Raw genomic sequence first — 18,744 nt, 5'->3', positions numbered from 1 at the left:
TTTTTAAGGGTTCAGAAGTGGCAACAGAATCCCGAGATGTTTAATTACCTTTTGATTTGTCCTTGTTAAACTGTAGTGTTTGCACTGGTAGGATGGAAAACAAGCCACTAAATGTGGAGTGCTCTTCACGGCTTGGGGGTTTGAGAGTCCTCCAGTGTATGCCAGCACTGAGAATCTACAGGCAACGACCAAGATAAACAAAAGTACCACTCTGACGTCTCTTAGAAACCAGGCAACCATAACAACTTCCACAACGGTTCCCTGCTGACGTCTCTCCTACAGACCTCTGTGCCTTCAGCACCTCAGCTGCTGTTAGTGAAAACATCAGCTAATTGAATAGTCTCCTTCACTGAAAGTCCTGATAATCAATCACACTTCATCCCTCATTTACCTGAAGCGGTATCTGAAGTTGTCACAGACTAAATAACAGGCCACTCTGTCTCCCAACCTATTTACAACAGATGCTAATGGGATGGGATGCTAATTGCTAACAGTCTGTACGGAAGCAGTTGCTTTACTTCACCCATTTTATCCTTTCATAGACTGTAGTGTATTTTATTGGTAGTTACTTGTTGGTTGCAGAGAATATTATGTTACTAACGTCACAGTCTGCAGTTAGTTAATGATGATGAGATCTATACACTAAACGGAGGATTTCGGAGGTGTGATGTAACATTGTTTAAGACCACCTGAACAGGAGGACGGTTTAGACACACGGTTGGTCCCACAGAGCTGATTTTGAACATTTGCACACAGGTATGGAGCCGTGTCAGCGGGCATGCTCTGCGCCCTCACCACACTGTCCCAGCAGCTGGAGAACGAGGGGGTCGTCGACATCTATCAGGTGGCTAAGATGATCAACCTCATGAGGCCGGGAGTCTTCACTGATATAGTGAGTTCACTTCTATGTCAAATACAAAAAAAAAAGACAGACCCAGTCAGCAGCTAGCTGTTGAACAGAGTGGAGCATTTAGAAGCTAAAGAGCCAAATATTTCCCTCTGGAGTTGGTGGAGACCCAAATAAAGGCTAAAAGGCATTGTCAGGTGGACACAAACTCTGTGTTCCACAGCGGTGTGCAAGCATTCATAAGAGCCCGCATCCGTGCTCGGTGTGAAACGGCTTTTAATAGGCAATTGTTTTTGAAGTTCACCATATCAATTTCATGCTTTAAAGGGACTGTTTGTAACTTTTTAAGCGTATAAATGTACCGGGTCGGGACACATGCGCGCTCGCATATGCGCGCTCGCGTGAGGCTGAAGTCTCTGCTCCGCTGCCTGCTTGCCTTCACGCGCGTGTTCTCGCTGTCTCGCTCCACCTCTAAATGTGCATGCATGCTCATTACACACTACAGAAGAGTTAGTAGCTCTGAGAATATCTAGTGAATGTACAGTGGACGTTTGTGCAGAAATAACTGCTGCAGCTCCTCCAGACCAACAGAGGTTTCCCGTGTCTTGTGAAGTGACGGGGCTCCGCAGCGAGAAACGTTATCACCGGCACCCGGTCGGAGACGGTAACGTTTCTCTTCCTGCAGCGGGGCTGAAGCAGGAAGAGAAACGGTACCGTCTCCGACCGGGTGCCGGTGTCTCTCTCCGGCTGCGGTCGGAGGCGATAACGTTTCTCTTCCTGCTTCAGCCTCAAAGCCAACACTAGGATCAGCACTGATTCATGGAGAGACCTTCGTCTGGTCAGCTAACATTACTGCCAAGCAGCTGAAATAAAGAGTGATATTGTGGTTTTAGCTGACGTATGTCGCCTCACTGTTTTGAGCGATGCTCGTTCATGTCTATTTAGAGCGTTCAAACCCGAGCCCGACGCTGACTTTCGTTGACTTAACGGCCACAGGTGTCGCTGTTAACAAGCATTTCTGAAAGTTACATATAGTCCCTTTAAGCAACATTTAAGGCTGCGTTGGTCAATTTCTTGTCACTGGTGGGCAGAAAAACACAGCGCAGCAGCCACCATCACCAGCCTACAGTATATTGTTATGGCTGACATGTTAGCAAACAAGCCCACTTTTCATCCAGCAGACACAGAGCAACGGGCATTAGGTCTGTCGATCGAATAAACTATTAGAGGTAATAAATCAAGTGGGAAGTAGGGTCATTTTCTCATAGACTTCTATACAATCAGACTTCTTTTTGCAACCAGAGGAGTCGCCCCCCCCCCCCCCTGCTGGCTATTAGAAAGAATACAAGTTTAAGGCACTTCAGCATTGGCTTCACTTCTCAGAACCCAGAGTTGCCCACTGGTTTGTATCAACAGTGTTGATTAATGCAGTTGTTAAAGAAATGTTATGATCTGTCACAGTTGTGTCGCAGGTCACAGGATGTGATCTGTAACGTTAACCTGTCGTGTGTTTTGTGTTTCTGTACACAGGAGCAGTACCAGTACCTTTACAAAGCCATGCTCAGCCTGGTCAGTAACAGAGAGAGCGGCCTGAGCCCCTTGCACATGGACACTAATGGGGGGGTGGTGATCGCAGACGAGTCGGACCCCGCAGAGAGCATGGAGTCGCTCGTCTGAGGACGTTCTCACACAGGCACTTAATTTGTAAAAACTCGAGAACTTTTCTGAGGCCTTTTTTGCCAGACTATTGATTAAATGAATAACCTTATTACTTTTTATACTGATAAAAGTTTTTTGATATTTATGTTTTTGTCCTTTATTTCTCGTCTTAAATGTTATCCTGCTGAGCGTTTGCACCTGTTTAAGTTGACGTGAGGGGAGAAGCAGCTCTGTCCAGTTTGCACTATACTATCAGTGTTACTGCCTAAATCCAGCGAGTGGAGACGTTTCACAGTTTAAAATCCTGGCGTCACGAACACGACTGGAATCTTTTGGACCGCATTGAGACAAAACCTGAAGCATGAAGACCAGGATGAGTTGAAGCGATCCACTTCCAATAATGTCTCGAAAGAAAAAAACATCACATCACATCGTTGCCCGGCACGCAATATGTCACTTTGTCACCTCGATCGAAACGAACTGCTTTGAGGGTCCGCTCCACCCGGGTGAAGAAGCTCTTTATCACACGTTTAAGAGACTATTACCTGCTTAATATTCATATATCGTCCAAATATCTCACTGCTGTCTTGTATAATGTACTTATGGCTTATTTTGTTATAATGTGTTACGACATCTAATGTGAACATGTATTGCTTTTTACAGGGATTTATATTGTTTTGTAATATATATATAATATATCCTTAATAGCCAGCCGATGTTTTCTCTTCTTTTTTTTAGTGCTTTTGCCTAATTGTCCACTGGCCTTGGTGTAGATTCATGTTTTTTGAGATTGTCATGTGAATCTACAAAGCTCCATTTTATTTTTCATAATTGTTTTTTCCAGCTTCTCTAACCTCAACTGTCAAAGCTCAGCTGTTAACATGTGTAATGGGTATCCGTATTGACACAGTACAATGTCTACTACAAGTATTCACCCCACACAAATGTTCCATGTTTTATTCTTTTACTACATTAAATCACAGTGGATGTAATTATGATTTATTTTTTGATGCTGATCAATAGAAGAATGTTAAAGAAACGAAAAGAAATCGGTCTAAATTCAAAAATAGAAAAACACAAAAATTGATTGCACAACTATTCACCCCCTTCAAGACAATATTTAGTTAAAAAAAAACACACCTTTGGCAGAATTGACGGTGAGTTTATGTGGATAACTTGGTACATCTGGACACGTTTTGCCCTGTCAAACTCAGTTTAATGAGGACTTTCATGTCCTGCCACTAATTCTGGACTGATTCGAGGTCTTAGACTCTGACTCGGCCACTCAACGACATCATCATTGTTCTTTTTAAAGACATTCCTGTGTAGCTGTGGCTTTTGTATTTGATGAAAAAACTATATTTTGCAGTCCTCTCACATAGAGAACTGGAGTTTCCTCCAGGATTTCTTTATATTTTACTGCATTTGTTTTACTCTCTACCTTCACAAGCCTTGAGGGGGGCCTGTTGCAGAGAGTTATATCCTCACCAGGCCTCATGATGAGCATGGTGTGTTTCAGCAGATGTGCCGTGTTTGGTTTTACACTCCTCTCGTGAGCCCTTCGCGGTCTCACTAGTGAGCGCTTCTTCTCAACACTCAGTTTTTGAGGATGAGTTTTAGAGCTGTGCCATACTCCTTCAATTTTTTTATAATCGTATTAGGGATATCCAGTGCCTTGGAAATGTTCGTATGTCCCCCGATTTAGTATTTTTTAAGTAAACTCACAGATTTGTTTGGAGTATTTTGTTTGTTTTCATGGTGGTAAATTGACTAAATAGCTGTTGGATCCGGGTATATTAAAGAACTTGTCACACCTTGATAACACACAGGTGATCTCCATTCAACTTGTAAAAAAATGGCGGTACCAGTGATGATTTGGATCTCATAGTGAAGGGATGAATATATGTGCAAGCAGTTGATTTATTATACGTCTTACTTAGTTCGCAGCTCAATTGAGCCTTTTTCTTTTGATCAGTGTTAAAAAAAAAATCTTAATTCCATCCACTGTGATTCAAAAGTTGTAAATAAATCAAACATGAAAAGATCCAAAGGAGGTGAATACTTTCTAATAGGCACTGTAGCTTCTTGTTAGTGGGGGGGGGGCGGGGGTGATGCTTTATTTGTAACCAAAGATGTGGTTCCAGTTTGCAACATGTAAGTGGTTTTGTCCTGAGATCTATTTAATCAACTCGAATTTAAAATCCAAATTGTTGAATATTGCAGTGCAGATTACCAGATGGTTGTCAAGAGGTGTGAACTGAACAAGAGTTAAAGCATGTTTCTGTTCCAGCCTCAGGATCTCACCTTCCAGTAAAAGAATCAGAGAACAGGATTTTAAATTCAGACTGTAAAATATATTTTATTTCGGGCTGATATTCTGTCTCTCAGCACTATTTTGTGACTATTAATTATAAGCCCTTTTCAACCCTGAACATCCCTTCTGTCTTGATTGATTTATGTGTATCCTCATACTCTTATGATGTACCCTCTGATGAAAACTTTTTTTCCTTTCTGTGAACACCCACTTCTCTGACAAAGGGGAGTTTGCTAAATTCAGTGAAAACTCTCCAACATTTGGAGAACGGTCCAGATTGCTGATCACTTCGCTCTTCGCAACAAAACAGCTGTTAAGGGTTTTTCTTTTTGTATGAATGCCAACGAACGGTCCTTTCTGTTTGATATTTCTACGCTCGTTGAGTACTGTGGCTGCGCACATTTACTTCAAAAAATCAAATGTCTTTAATGTAATCTTTGTGATGATCATAGAAGTTTATATTTTCATACAAAGATTTGGTTTGTATGGTGGCCCTGTAACAGATTGTACTTTTGTGGGAAGTTTATTATCCACAGCAAAAATCCCCACAGTCATGCCTGCCCCTCTGAGGACCAATGCTGATATTTAAACCAGATATTTCCTGACATTTGCTCAGCGGTCCAGGGATCCAGTGTGTTAGCCTCAGTGCATTTCCGCCAGGTTGGTAGTGAAGTCTATTTTGTAACTTAAAATAAATAATACAATGGTTTTGTCCATCATATCACGTGTTTATATGATAGTATCATAGTCATATATTCCTATGATGCTGTCATATATCCTATTCTAGTGTAATCGTGTTATTTAATAGGTAAAATTGTATTGCTATTCATGAAATAAAGTTTGGGTTTGGGTGCACAGCATCCTTGTATTACATGGAACTACTGATGGAGGAGTTTTCACTTAAACTGATGGCATGGAAAGCAAATAATCAACCTGTTTGTGCTGTCGCCCCCTGCTGTCAGGCTGTCACCAAACACCAGAACAAGTGGTGGAAGAAGGATTCAGATGCTTCACTCTAGTGAACGTGTTGTGAAAATACTCAATACTTATTCTTGTGTCATTTTTCACCTATTGCTTGGATTTAGTTCAGATTTACACTAATAGTGCCCTGATATCTGCCCTACACCTCAAAACACTATGATAGTCAAAATATGTATTTATTATAAAACTAGAGCCAAGATGCTTTTAAATACAAAGTTGTCATACACAAGAAATTTCACACCGTTTTAAGAGAAAATTACTTTTATTAAGGTAATGTATGATGGCACAGTTCAGGCCGTCACATCGATTAAGAAACTTTGTCTGACATGTTTGTTTATGAAACATCGGAGGCCTTTGAAGTTCATTTTTCGATGCATAATAAGTTAATATATTGTAATTTTAGTTGTATATTGTTTTTCTTTGTAATTTTCTATAATATGTCTGAGGAAAATATTAATATTCCCAACGGCCTCCTCTCTTTCCTCTGTCATTATGCCTTCGCATTTACTGCATTATGTTACCCGTATCTATGCAGTTCCTAATGTGTTTATTAGAACATTTATTCTTGGTAATGTCGACTTCTCCAAGGAATATACCACTATTAAATGGATGGATCGTTGATATCTTCCTTACTGAACCTCTAAGAAGTTGCGCCACACTTCTTTGCAGAGCATCAAACACCACTGCTTACGTACTAGGTAGGTAGATAGATAGATAGATCGATAGATGTACTTTATTGATCCCAAGTTGGGAAATGACTGGACTCTTTTGAAGTAACTGGTAATCTACATTTGGAAAAGAATTCATTATATGCTAGTAACTGTCCATCAGTATTAAGACATTATTTAACCAATGCAGTATAAATGAGTTTCTCAAAACTGGTCAACCTTGCACACATTGACCCTTAAGCCCCTCCCTAACACGAGCATATCCTCCGTTACCACCTGGCGCATGCGCAGGAGGCCTGACGGTATGTATGGAACCTGCGGATCGTAGAGCAGATATCCTCAAAGTTTAGAAGCCAGTGTCGTATTTCTTCGCTTTCCCGAAGCCAAAAACACGAGCGATGTCAGATATGGATTAAACAGCATTTATGGAAGAACTTAATCGCAACTGAATCCATTGATCAATAAGTTTGATCAACAAAAACTCCTTCGTTTGCTCCGAGGTAAGACACAAGGCCTCTGGGAAGGAGGCTGGGTCGCAGGCGGACATGGGTCTTGGGCAGGGGTCTCTAAGCAACCTGCAGCTCTTTAGCTCCTCTCCAGTGGCTCCCTGTGGATTTATAAAAATGGAAAAATATATATATATTTTTTTTCCTTTTCATTTTTATTTTTTATTTATCATTGTTGTAGGTCTATGGTACGACGATAGGACAGAGTATAAGGCCCACATTGAGGAAAAAAATAAATCTGAGATTTAGAGAATAAAGTCATAATATTATAAAGTAGTATCTTCTATGTGTTATTTTCTTTTTTCTCGTAAAGTTATGACTTTAACTCTCGTAATATTACGACTTCTTTTCTCGTAAAGTTATGAATTTATTTATGACTTTTTTTCTAGTAACATTCTGACTTTATCCTGGAAATCTCAGATGTTTTTTCCCTCAATGTGGCCCTAATACTCCGTAGTACATTGGGCCCTCACTGCATTAGACTTATATACTATATACTTAGACTATAAACTGTGTTACCTTCATCACAATGATCAAATGTTTTGCGGCTCCAGGCAGATTTTTTTTGTGTGCCTAAAATGGCTCTTTTGATAGTAAAGGTTGCTGACCCCTGGTCTTGAGGTACAGGGTACAACCAAGCCCCCACGAAGTGCGCCCGGTCATCGATCCCGACTTTTTATTTATTAATTAATTAATTAATTACGTTTTTTAAGACTGCACTCTTCCATAGTAGCTCTAGGGGTCATCATGACATATGTTCAGTTCTTCATAAGCTCTGAGAGACTTTGCATGTTGTCCTTTCTTTAGTCTTAAAGCACTGAGATGATTGTCCACAAGGTCTCTTTTGAAAACGGAAAATAGGGGTTTAATTTTCCTCCAATTGGATGTGTGGATGAAAAATTTCTCCAGCAGTATCAGATTATTCAAAATCCAGTCACTCTTAATGTCCTTCATGTTAATACCAAACACAATATTTTATCTTGTGAGAGGAGCAAGTCGTTGGATTTTGGTTGACAGTCAGTCCTGCAAATCCTCCCAGAATGCCGCAGAGTTTATACAGTACAGTGGAAAAACAGATGATCAGTAGTTTCAATCTCAGTCTCACAAAAGTTGCAGTTATTGTGATCAACATTAAATCTCAGTCTTAGCAATTCATTGGATGGATAAATATTAGTCATTATTTTGAAATGGATTTGTTTTGTCTCGGGGCTTACAGGATAAGTGATGTATTTAGATCTCCATTTCTTAATGTCTGAGTCTGAAAATAGTTGGATGATGTTGTTTCTATTTGATCGTATTGGGTACAGTATGTTGGTCAGGTGATTACGTAGCAATTTGTTTGAGTTTTTCGCATCCAGAAAATCCTGACCATTAACTTGAAGCACAGGTAATTCTATTACACACAACTGTTTATCTATGTTTTGGACCAGTAGTCTAACTGGAGCAGGGATCGCTCTGATCACTTTATTAAACTGGGCACGTGTGCAAACTATGTCGTATTTTGAGCAGAAGCTTTCCCAAGACAGCAAGTATCCCTGATCATTCATTAGATGCATTATTGACCAGATATTTTTATCCATCCGATGCTGTAAGTAGAGAGATTTACCATTAACACAACACATATCTGTTGTTCCAAATGGGGGTTTGATGTGGGGTGAAATTGTGTGTGTACAAGAGTTTCCAGCATATCAATGCTTGTCTGTGAAATAAGGACAGTTTGACTGGCAATTTTTCAATCTGAAAGTCACATTTAAGAACAAACTCAATACCAACCTTTTGTTTTGAACAGACCTCTCGGGAGATGATACCAGATACAATCTTTGTTTAGCAGAAAGGATTTTAGCGATTTTTTAACTTTAGCACAGCATTTCAACATTCAAAATCAATAGCTTGCAGACCCCCATCTTTGTATTCTTTAACCATTTCTGATTTCTTAATGTAATGAGCCTGATTTTTCCAGATAAAATTAAAGTTTAATTGGTTGATGGTTTTAATGAACTTATTAGGTATGACCATGGAATATGCAGGATAAATACACCTCGCTAAGGATTTCCACTTTAGTTAGGTATGTCCTTCCAAAAGCTGTCACATCTCTTTGTAACCCCATATTCAGTTTAGATTTACACTCAAGAATTTTGTCTTGTATGTTTAAGGTCTCACTGATTGTATCATCTTTGGTTATATGGATGCCAAGATATTTCACAGAAGATTTGATAGGAATATCATAAGCCAGTGAGAGGTTGCAATCATGTATGGCCATTAATTCACATTTATTGTGATTGAGTTTTAAACCTGATGCTTTAGAAAACAAATCAATTAAAGTGGCAGTAGGCAGTATATTTTTGGCATCATTGGGCAAAAATTCCATAATAACCTTTCAGCTTATTGTAATTCAAGTGTTCTGAGAGAAAACTAGACTTCTGCTCCTCCTTATGGCTCTGTTTTCAGACTTTAAAAAGGCTTTGACCAATCGCAGGTCATTTCATTGAGAGAGTGTTCCTATTGGCTGTGCTCTGGTCACATTGGTGTTCCTTCACCAGATTTCACATTGGCGGCAGCGTCACAAACTTTCCCATTTTACAGCTAAACTGTGCGCTAAAAGATTATTCTGTGAAATCTTGCAGATGCCGTTAGGAGCACCGGAGGACACAGAGGTACGTGATTTTTGTCAGGTTACCTGTTTCATATACTACTGTCAGGATATAGTGACCGTTTTATAAAAATAACTTTTTTTAATCAAATTTGCTCCAATCTCGCCTACTTCAGTTTTAGAGCTAAACCGACTAGAATGCTACAACTGACAACGGAGGCGCTGCCAAAACTTTCCGGGTAAATCTCCGGGTAAGTTTCATGAATCTTCAAGAGGTTCATAGCGAAGCTTAATCTTGAATATGTTGTTTGCTTCCAGTAACCGACAACATAAACACCAAGCAGCTGTTAATGCAAAAAAGTATCCTACCTCAGAGCTTCAGCACAGAGAAGATGTTGTCTCAGGTGGTGTGTCTAACAGATGTCCCTCTTCTACCCACAATGCCTCATATCAACAAGTGTGTGACAATTTAAAGCACCTGTCTTAACATCCAACACATGCTGTGGGCTACAACTTGAGGCTTGAGCCACGTTTTTCTTTTGTAGCCGAGCTAAAACACAGAAAAAGACGACCATAGTGTTGCTACTGTAGGCAACAGCTTTGGTCCAAGTTTACTTCCTGTCTGCATTAACAAACATTGCAACAGGAAACACAAAGGGGCTCATTTAAAATGTTTATGTTGTCAAGTTTGAAAATGTCTATATTTGTTTGCATTTTGGCAAATTGTCACCATCAAAAGTATGCCAAATTGGCTTTTAGCAGTTCCTGTTTGCAATATGCCCATGATCGTACTGACAACTACCACCGGATTACTTTGATTCTGAATACAATTTAAAACTGTGATGATTCTCAGGCAAGTTCCGGTGTTATAGGGAACGTCACTTCCCATTATTTATACGCAGCCGTTTATCCTCTGAACGTGTAGGTTACGGTGACCAGACAAACCCTGTTTGCGGGGTTTGAAAATACGGTCACCCTAGATAAGAGAGCCAGCACAGCACACCCCTGCAATCTCTGATGGTGCGCGCTGTCGAGCCACAATTACACACGTACACGGTAGATCCGCTGCTTTAAATGCAGTTTTGAACAACAGAACCCTCTGTGCTTATGTGCACATCAAACGTGTCGTTTTGATTAATTATTCTACATAGTTCCTTCTGCGCATCAACAGGCATTTCGCTCCTCTTATAAGAAGAAGAAGAAGAAGAAGAAAAGCATGTTACTGATCCCTGAGGGGAAATTCAATTTTTAACTCCCTCAGGACGGTCCGTTCCGTCTTTCACCCGGTGTCTCCATCCTGACCAAAATGTCATCCGAGCTCCACAATTTGAATTATAATAGCCTGAGACAAAACAAGGTGAAAAATACTGTACGTAGGCCCAGACAACAATACGTTTCCTCAGAGGGAAACTCTCTACAGGACTCCCAAACTGTCAGTCATGGCGGCGATAGCCCTGTGAATAAAGGGGGTGAAAGTAGTGAATGTGATAATTCATGATTCTCACAGCCTCTAATGCACCCTCCCACATGCGCGTTAATATGCATGCACGTGTGGGAGGATGCATTAGAGGGGGTTTGAAAATATGGTCACCCTAGTGTAGGTCACAGTGAATCTAAAGATATATCCTGTCTGTGTGTTTAAATTTGAATTATGACTGAGAGGAAGTTGTTAAAGCAGCCTATATCTAAAGTACAGTGAGTAGTAGGTAAATGTAGCCTACTTAATTACTTTCCAAGTAGTTCAGTGTGTATATAATTGTGTCTCAGGTGGACATGCATCTAGTAAACATGACAGCAGACGCACAATAATTTTTATTTAGAAGCAACAAATTGACACCATTAAAAGCATGCCGAATTGGCTATTAGCAGTTGCTGTTTGCAATATGCCCATGATTGAACTGACAACTACCACTGGATTACTTTGGTACTGAAGAAAATTTAAAAACGTGATGATTCTCAGCCAAGTTCTGGTGTTTACAGCAGCCTATCTAAAGTACAGTGAGTAGGTAAATGTAGCCTACTTAGTTACTTTCCAAGTGCAGTTTCAGTGTGTCTATAATTGTGTCTCAGGTGGACATGCAGCTAGTAAACATGACAGCAGATGCACATGTACAGTAATTTTTATTTAGAGGCCACAGCTCTTGCATATTACAACTGTTGGCTTTCATAAGGCAAAAGCAAGAATGAATCCACCAGCTAATTCACACAGAAAACAGAAAGCGTTTGGGGAGGGTGGGAACCCACAGGCATGCAGCGATGGCTCAGAATGCAATGTACAGCATTTTATATTTATATATATATTTATATAATATATACAAAACAACAGTGAGACCCAAACAAATGCCAGACATCTCATTCTACACAATTACAGAACAAAGACGGACCAACTTTTTTTTTTTTTTTTTAATAAAAAAAATTATTTTTGCTCTTTTCTCTGTAAAAGTGCAACTCAATTAAAATAGAACCTGTTTCAAGGCCTTTTTAATGTTGAAATAAAAATAGAATCTCCCAAGTTATCAAAATGGACCTATGAGAATATTGCATCTCTAGAATACCCACTCGTTGAAGTTCATGATTCCTGTTGAACCGTGTCTAATTAGTAATTGAGATAAGATCACATAGCATTGACACATGATAAAAATGCAGGTCTGGACTTACTGTTGATGTTAATAACAGTGAGTAGACAACAACAGTGTATCTGTAACAGCCGTAAACAAATACACAGGTTTATTTTCAGTTTGAAGCAGTTGGCATTCACTTAAAAACAGACAAGACAAAGAAAAGGGTCCACACACTCATCATCACGACAATGTACCATTAATGAATGTAGAATACGACAAAGAAGCGCCATATAGGTTTGCATTGGACAGGGACACACCTATTAATCTCACTCAACATTGTCAAACAAATGGTTCTCCATATTGCTTAGTAACACATAGAAATGAATTTAGAAATGAATGAATCAAAGATAGGTGCTATCTTTATCATGACACAGCTAAACTGCCAATCATGGTTATTTTTTCACTTTTTTTCATTTTTATTTTCCTCAGTATAAGTACTATTTTATAGTTAATAGTTCCTTCATAGGCATTTTCGAGCTGACAAAGAGGTCCTAGAGTGGCTATCTGAGTTGGTACATGCATCGGTAACCAGGCTAAAGTCAAAAGTGTGAAAGGGGGTCGGGGTGAGGGAGGGTTCAGAGAGTGTTAGTGTACGGGCTCTAGTCGTCCTCTTCGTCCTCCTCGTCGCTGTCCTTCATGGAGATGCCCTGCATGCCTCCTTCCCTCACTGAAGCAGTGGCCTCCTCCAGGGTCAGCCTGTTGCGCACCGTGTCGTACATCTTACTGTTCAGGGTGGAGTCCAGGACGCCTTGCAGGCGAAAGTCCCGGTACTTTTTCTACAGGAGGGACAAAGATACAGCGTCAGATCTCCATTTCCTAATGTCTGAGTCTGGAAATAGTTGGATGATGGAGTTTCTGTTTGATCGTATTGGGTACAGTATGTTGGTCAGGTGATTACGTAGCAATTTGTTTGAGTTTTTCGCATCCAGAAAATCCTGACCATTAACTTGAAGCATAAGTAATTCTATCGTCAGCATAGTGTGGACGCCAAAAAAAATCCTGTGTGTTTTCATCGACCTGACGGGTGTTTTCCCGTCTTACCTTTGTAATCCTGATGAGGATTTTTAGCTGGTAGACATGGAGCTGCTGTTCCATGCGTTCAGTGAGCCAGGTCCCCAGTAGGTTCATGGTGGCAGTGTACCATTGCTGAAACACATAAACACAACACTCTCCAGCAAAACACACACTCACACACATACTCAAGACATCATAACGTAACACTAACCTTTACGACACACATAAAGAACTACATCTAAACACACACAGTATATGACAATAACATTAACTTTCAAGCACCCTCGCGTGTGCGTTCAAGCATCACCTCAATAAAACCTGCTAGCAGCTTTAATCCATGTGAGGCTGCGTTTTCATTTCACCCATGTGTGCAGTATAAAACACCAGTTAGTGAGGTTTACTGTCGAGTCTACCTTCCCACTTCACAAGACAGACATTCCCGCATTTCACGAGTCAGAATCAGCAGTCGGTGCAAGTTAACAGGCTGCATTCATGTAAGAATGAAGTCAAAATAAACAAATCTTATGTGCTAAAAAGAATAAAAGGTCACAGTTATGTGTGTTTGTTTGAACTGTTTCTTTTTTATATGCAATTCAAATTTAAGAAGAAATAAATCTACTATGATTGCCTTCTGCCTTCATCTAGTTCTAGTGCTTTTAAGGCCCCTGAAAACTTAGTTTCAAAAAAGATTTCTCGGTAACTTTAAATATAAATGACTAAAGCCAAATTCAAAAGTTTGTAAAAAACACATCCTCAAAAGCTGAACTAAGTTGCTTCATTGGGACTGCGTGGGTGTTCTCACAGATATAAGTCTCTCGTAAGAAATTAACTGTTCTAAGTTTGACAGAAAATTGTGTGTTGAAGGAATAGTTTGTTAGTTTGGGAAATATGCTTATTCACTTCCTAGCAGAGGGTTAATTAAAGAGATCAATGCCACTCTCACGTCTGTGAGCTCAGAACAAAGCTACAGCTGGCAGACGGTTAGCTTAGCTTTGCATACAGACTGGAACAAGGAGGAAACAGCAAACCTGGCTCTGTCCTCTATCTGCAATACCACCCTCTCTAAAGCTCACTAATTACTCACTAGGGCTGTCAAAGTTAACGCCATAATAAAGCGTTAGCGCAACTTTTTTTTAACGCCACTAATTTCTATAACGCATTAACGCAACTTGCTATTTTTAGGTTGTAGTGGACTCAGTTTTAAAGCTAGAGGGAAGATACTAATATCATATGAAACTAGAAAACATAATGAATCCATTGGTGCTAAATAACGGTGCAAACTAACGCAACATTTTGGCGAGTAAAAACTGTCATGGCCATTTTCAAAGGGGTCCCTTGACCTCTGACCTCCAGATATGTGAATGAAAATGGGTTCTATGGGTACCCACGAGTCTCCCCTTTACAAACATGCCCACTTTATGATAATCACATGCAGTTGGGGGCAAGTCATAGTCAAGTCAGCACACTGACACACTGACAGCTGTTGTTGCCTGTTGGACTGCAGTTTGCAGTGTCATGATTTGAGCATTTTTCTTATGCTAAATGCAGTACCTGTGAGGGTTTCTGGACAATATCTGTCATTGTTTTGTGTTGTTGAATGATTTCCAATTATAAATATTTACATTTGCATAAAGCAAGTATATTTGGCCACTCCCATGTTGATAAGAGTATTAAATACTTGACAAATCTCCCTTTAAGGTACATTTTGAAGAGATAAAAAATGTGTGATTAATTTGTGATTAATTGTGATTAAATATTTTAATCAATTGACAGCCCTAATTAACACATAACCCATTTGTGTTAATAAAACGTTTAATTATCGTTTTTATGCTTCACTTTTTGTACAAGTTAGAGAAACTAAATATAATGTTTTATTAGTGAACTTTAGAGGCGCTGGTCGGCAGATTGTGTTACTAGCTGTTTCCAGTCTTTGTGCCAAGCTAAGCTAACCGTCTCCCGATTCTAGCTTCATATTAAGCAGACAGACACGAGAGCGGTTTCTATCTTCTCATCTAACTCTCAACAAGAAAGCAAATAAGCATATTTCCCAAAAGGTCAAACTGTTTCTTACATGTAGGTCTGCATCACTTATAGTAAGAAGCTGATTGATAAAACATGTTTTCAGGGCCTTTAAATGTATTGAACAAAGACTTATCTATATAATATATATTATTATATTACAACATGAAAATTGGTCCAATTACAATTTGACCATAAAGACAAATTTAATCTAATTAAATTATATCTGCTAAAATAAGTGAGAGTTTCTTAAATTTGGGCGTTACTGTTTCAGTAATGTTGCCAACACACACATACACACACGCACAGGCACACCACGAGTGTGACATCCACACACAAACTGCATTTATGGCACTCTGAAGAGCTGGAAAGAGCAATTTTAGAGGAAATACTCCGAGCACTGATACTGCTGCTACTTGAAGAAAATAATAAAACCGAAGGAAGTCGTAAAGCATTGACAGATTTATCTGTCTTGAACTGTAATTACCCTTTGAAATGCTAAAAAAAAAAGTTCCACAAGTCAATATTTTGTAAAAGCTGCATGGCCCATCAATTATTGAAGGCAATTACTTAGCCTCTATTTATAATTTATTCAAGTAGAAAACGCCGAGCTGCATTTAAATACCCTACACTGAAGATAGAAAAACTACCACTGTATGGGGAATTGAAATTATAGCTTTGACACGAGTTCATTAGCAAAAGAAAAATAGAATGAGAGTGAGTAAATGGTTAGCAGGCAGGGAGCAGCGGTGCTATTATCTTGTACCTTTTCTCTACATTGCTTTGGGTGGCAGTTTCCCAGACTGTTTTAAAGTTACAAGAGAACAGCACCCAAGTCTTAATAGAAACAGTTGTCACACCTCCAATTTGAAGAAGAAAAAGAAGTCAACTTTAAACATGTGAGTAGGCAGGAACGCAGAGAAAGGTTTTTCTTCGGCCCGATTACAAGTGGGAGGATTTCGTTTGTTTGGTTGCCGAGGTTTAGTTTTGAGTGGAGGTTTCTTTAGGTCAAGATTAGGTGAATGGTTGAAAGGTTTGAACTCGAGGCCGGATATGCAGATGCCTGTCCACTTCACAGTCGAGTTGAGCGTGCAGTGCATGCAGACCTCGCAGGTGGGTGGGTGGCAGAGTACGTGCTAAGGAAGATTGCTCTATGTGCAAATGAGGCAGAACTCTGAGGAGGAGGGTCATGCTAGAAGATGTACACAGGAAGATTATTTGACTTTTAAAATCATGCCAACCAACATAATGTGATAAAACAACGCAACGCAACACTAGAGATAAGTGCCACTTTCTGAATAGAGGAGGCAGCAGGAATGGTGTTAATCAGAAAAGAGGAGATAAAAAGGATTGAAATTAATTAGTGAAAGAAAGAGAGATAAAGTAGAGCCTATATGCAACATCTAGGAACTGTTTGTTCACATGCATGCAAATGGATGGATGGAAATGCATTCAAATGAAAGAGGAAAAACATAGACATCCTAGAACTGAAAGTGCAGTTTAAAAAAAAAAAGAAGCTAAAACTGAAACATTCACAGCTTGAGAAATCTCTGAGAAGAATTTAACATGACAGTGCGGAGTACGATTTCGGTGCACTTCGGGGCCACACAGAGGACACGAGGGGGGAAAAAACTCCACACTAGAAAAACTGACAACACAGACGGAGACGGGGGAGCTTGTGCGGACCTCAAAGACAAAAAAGCAGACCCACTTCACAACAGCATCACTCCTCACTCCAAAAACAACAACAAAACAAAAAAATCATATTCATCTGGCACAAGACTCCTGCTTCTACAGCCAAACATAAAAATATAAAACCAAAGGGAGACTTCTGAGTATCTCTCAGACATAAAAAAAAGACTTCACGTCACTGCCTCACAGAACTGAGGATCTGTCAAACACACAAAGCCATCACACACCTGTAGAGACACAGGTCTGTACAAATAGTTTCTGAATGACATGAAGCACACACATCACAGCATTATGTGTCGTTCGAATCACACATGGAGGACACATTGCTGTCAATGTATCCCGTTAGGATTATGTTTTTGTAAGACAGTGCTCTCTTCACCCTCTAACACACTGGTTCCCAACCTTTTGTAGCCGCGTCATGCCAACTCATAACCGCCCATGACACAGGGTGTATATTTCTGTTAACCGTGAGCTGTTAAAGGGATAGTTCAGGTGTTTTGAAGTGGGGTTGTATGAGGTACTTATACATAGTCAGTGTATTATTTACAGTAGATGACGGTCGGCACACCCCTAGTTTGGAGAATAAGACAGGAGTACCGTTACAGGAGAAAGTAATGTACTGCTGTGGGACGGCAGCAAAACTTATTTTAGCCACGTTAAAGAAAGGCTCACTTAAAGAAAATCTATATCATTTTAAGTGTAAACTATATATAGAATATTTTCACCGCTTTATCTTGGAAAAATTTCACTTTCAGTTCAGTTTCCCATCGGAAAATATTTTAAATATAGCGTACACTGATATAGATTTTTTTAGGTGAGCCTTTCTTTTAGTTGGCTATAATACGTTTTGCTGCCGGCCCCGTCCACAGCAGTACATTGTTTGGTTCAGTGCGGTAACTCCTGTCTGCTTCTCCAAACGGGGAGCGCACCGTCTGTCATCTACTGCAGGTAATACACTGACTATTGATAAGTAGCTCATACAACCCCACTTCAAAACACCCAAACTATCCCTTTAAACCAGAGTGATGATTGCTTAATTTTACAGTCCTGCAAGCTGTTGCACCAGGAAGTTAATTCTCCCAGAAGAGAAGCTGGAACTTGGTAATATTTGGTCTTTTTTGCCTGAAAAATTACTTTTTTTTTTTATTAACCTGTCAAAATAGTTGTCAATTACGTTTCTTTCAATTGACGAATCAGCTCTAAAGATAAAACTTTGAAAAAAATGACACTTTCCCGTGAGTCGCTCTTTATTATCTGGAGACAGAAATGATGGAAGAACCATTGGAAATGTTTTTGTATTAGAGGAGATTTTTGTTTATATTGTTATTAATTATGACCATTTACCATTTATGTGTGATACAGCCATTCTCACTTTGGTGAAAAAACATCAAAGTTCTACAGAAGCGATCAATAAATGGTCGTTGTGTTATTAATGAGGACAAACATGTGTTGTATCATATATTATGCTCCTTCACACATGATAACAAACTATGGCTTCGTCCGAAATCGCATACTATGCACTACATACTCAATATGTGTACTATCGTTCAACATACTTTTGTGTGAATAAACAGTACTATGGATCTTTTCGGACTCACTGAGCATTAATTTACATCGTCACTTCCTGAGAGCCTCCTTGCCGGTTGGGGACGTGTAACCATGGTAACCCGTACCAACCTCTTTGTTTGAATCAAAGTCTGAATTAATTTAAAATATATATTACGCCTAGCTAAGTGAAATGTTATACTTACAGTTGAACTGAAGCGTTATTGATGTTTAAGAGCTGTCTGACAACATCTGTTATTAACATTATCATCACTACCGCATTGCATT

The 18,744-nt window shown here is 39.5% G+C and overlaps 2 protein-coding genes across 19 annotated transcripts in view; one reads left to right on the top strand and one right to left on the bottom strand.

Annotated features, from left to right (window-relative positions):
* The window catches only part of ca16b (carbonic anhydrase XVI b), a 138,586-nt gene extending 132,888 nt beyond the window's left edge, over positions 1 to 5,698 (top strand). For both annotated transcript variants that reach the window (XM_037763378.1, XM_037763370.1), the window contains 2 exons: positions 757 to 892; positions 2,378 to 5,698. In XM_037763378.1, coding sequence (XP_037619306.1) covers positions 757 to 892; positions 2,378 to 2,524 — 283 coding nt within the window. In that variant the 3' untranslated portion in view covers positions 2,525 to 5,698. The remainder of the gene's footprint in view (positions 1 to 756; positions 893 to 2,377) is intronic.
* Positions 5,699 to 11,667: 5,969 nt separating this feature from the next.
* cadpsb (Ca2+-dependent activator protein for secretion b) overlaps positions 11,668 to 18,744 on the bottom strand; it is a 79,733-nt gene continuing 72,656 nt past the window's right edge. For all 17 annotated transcript variants that reach the window (XM_037768874.1, XM_037768883.1, XM_037768891.1 and 14 more), the window contains 2 exons: positions 13,228 to 13,332; positions 11,668 to 12,962 (listed from right to left, as the gene is read on the bottom strand). In XM_037768874.1, the coding sequence (XP_037624802.1) occupies positions 12,786 to 12,962; positions 13,228 to 13,332 (282 nt within the window). In that variant the 3' untranslated portion in view covers positions 11,668 to 12,785. The remainder of the gene's footprint in view (positions 12,963 to 13,227; positions 13,333 to 18,744) is intronic.

This window comes from Sebastes umbrosus, chromosome 1 (genome assembly GCF_015220745.1).
Source record: "Sebastes umbrosus isolate fSebUmb1 chromosome 1, fSebUmb1.pri, whole genome shotgun sequence".
Taxonomy (NCBI): domain Eukaryota; kingdom Metazoa; phylum Chordata; class Actinopteri; order Perciformes; family Sebastidae; genus Sebastes; species Sebastes umbrosus.
Note: the sequence above shows the minus strand (reverse complement) of the source record. Positions and strands in the feature narration are given on the sequence as shown.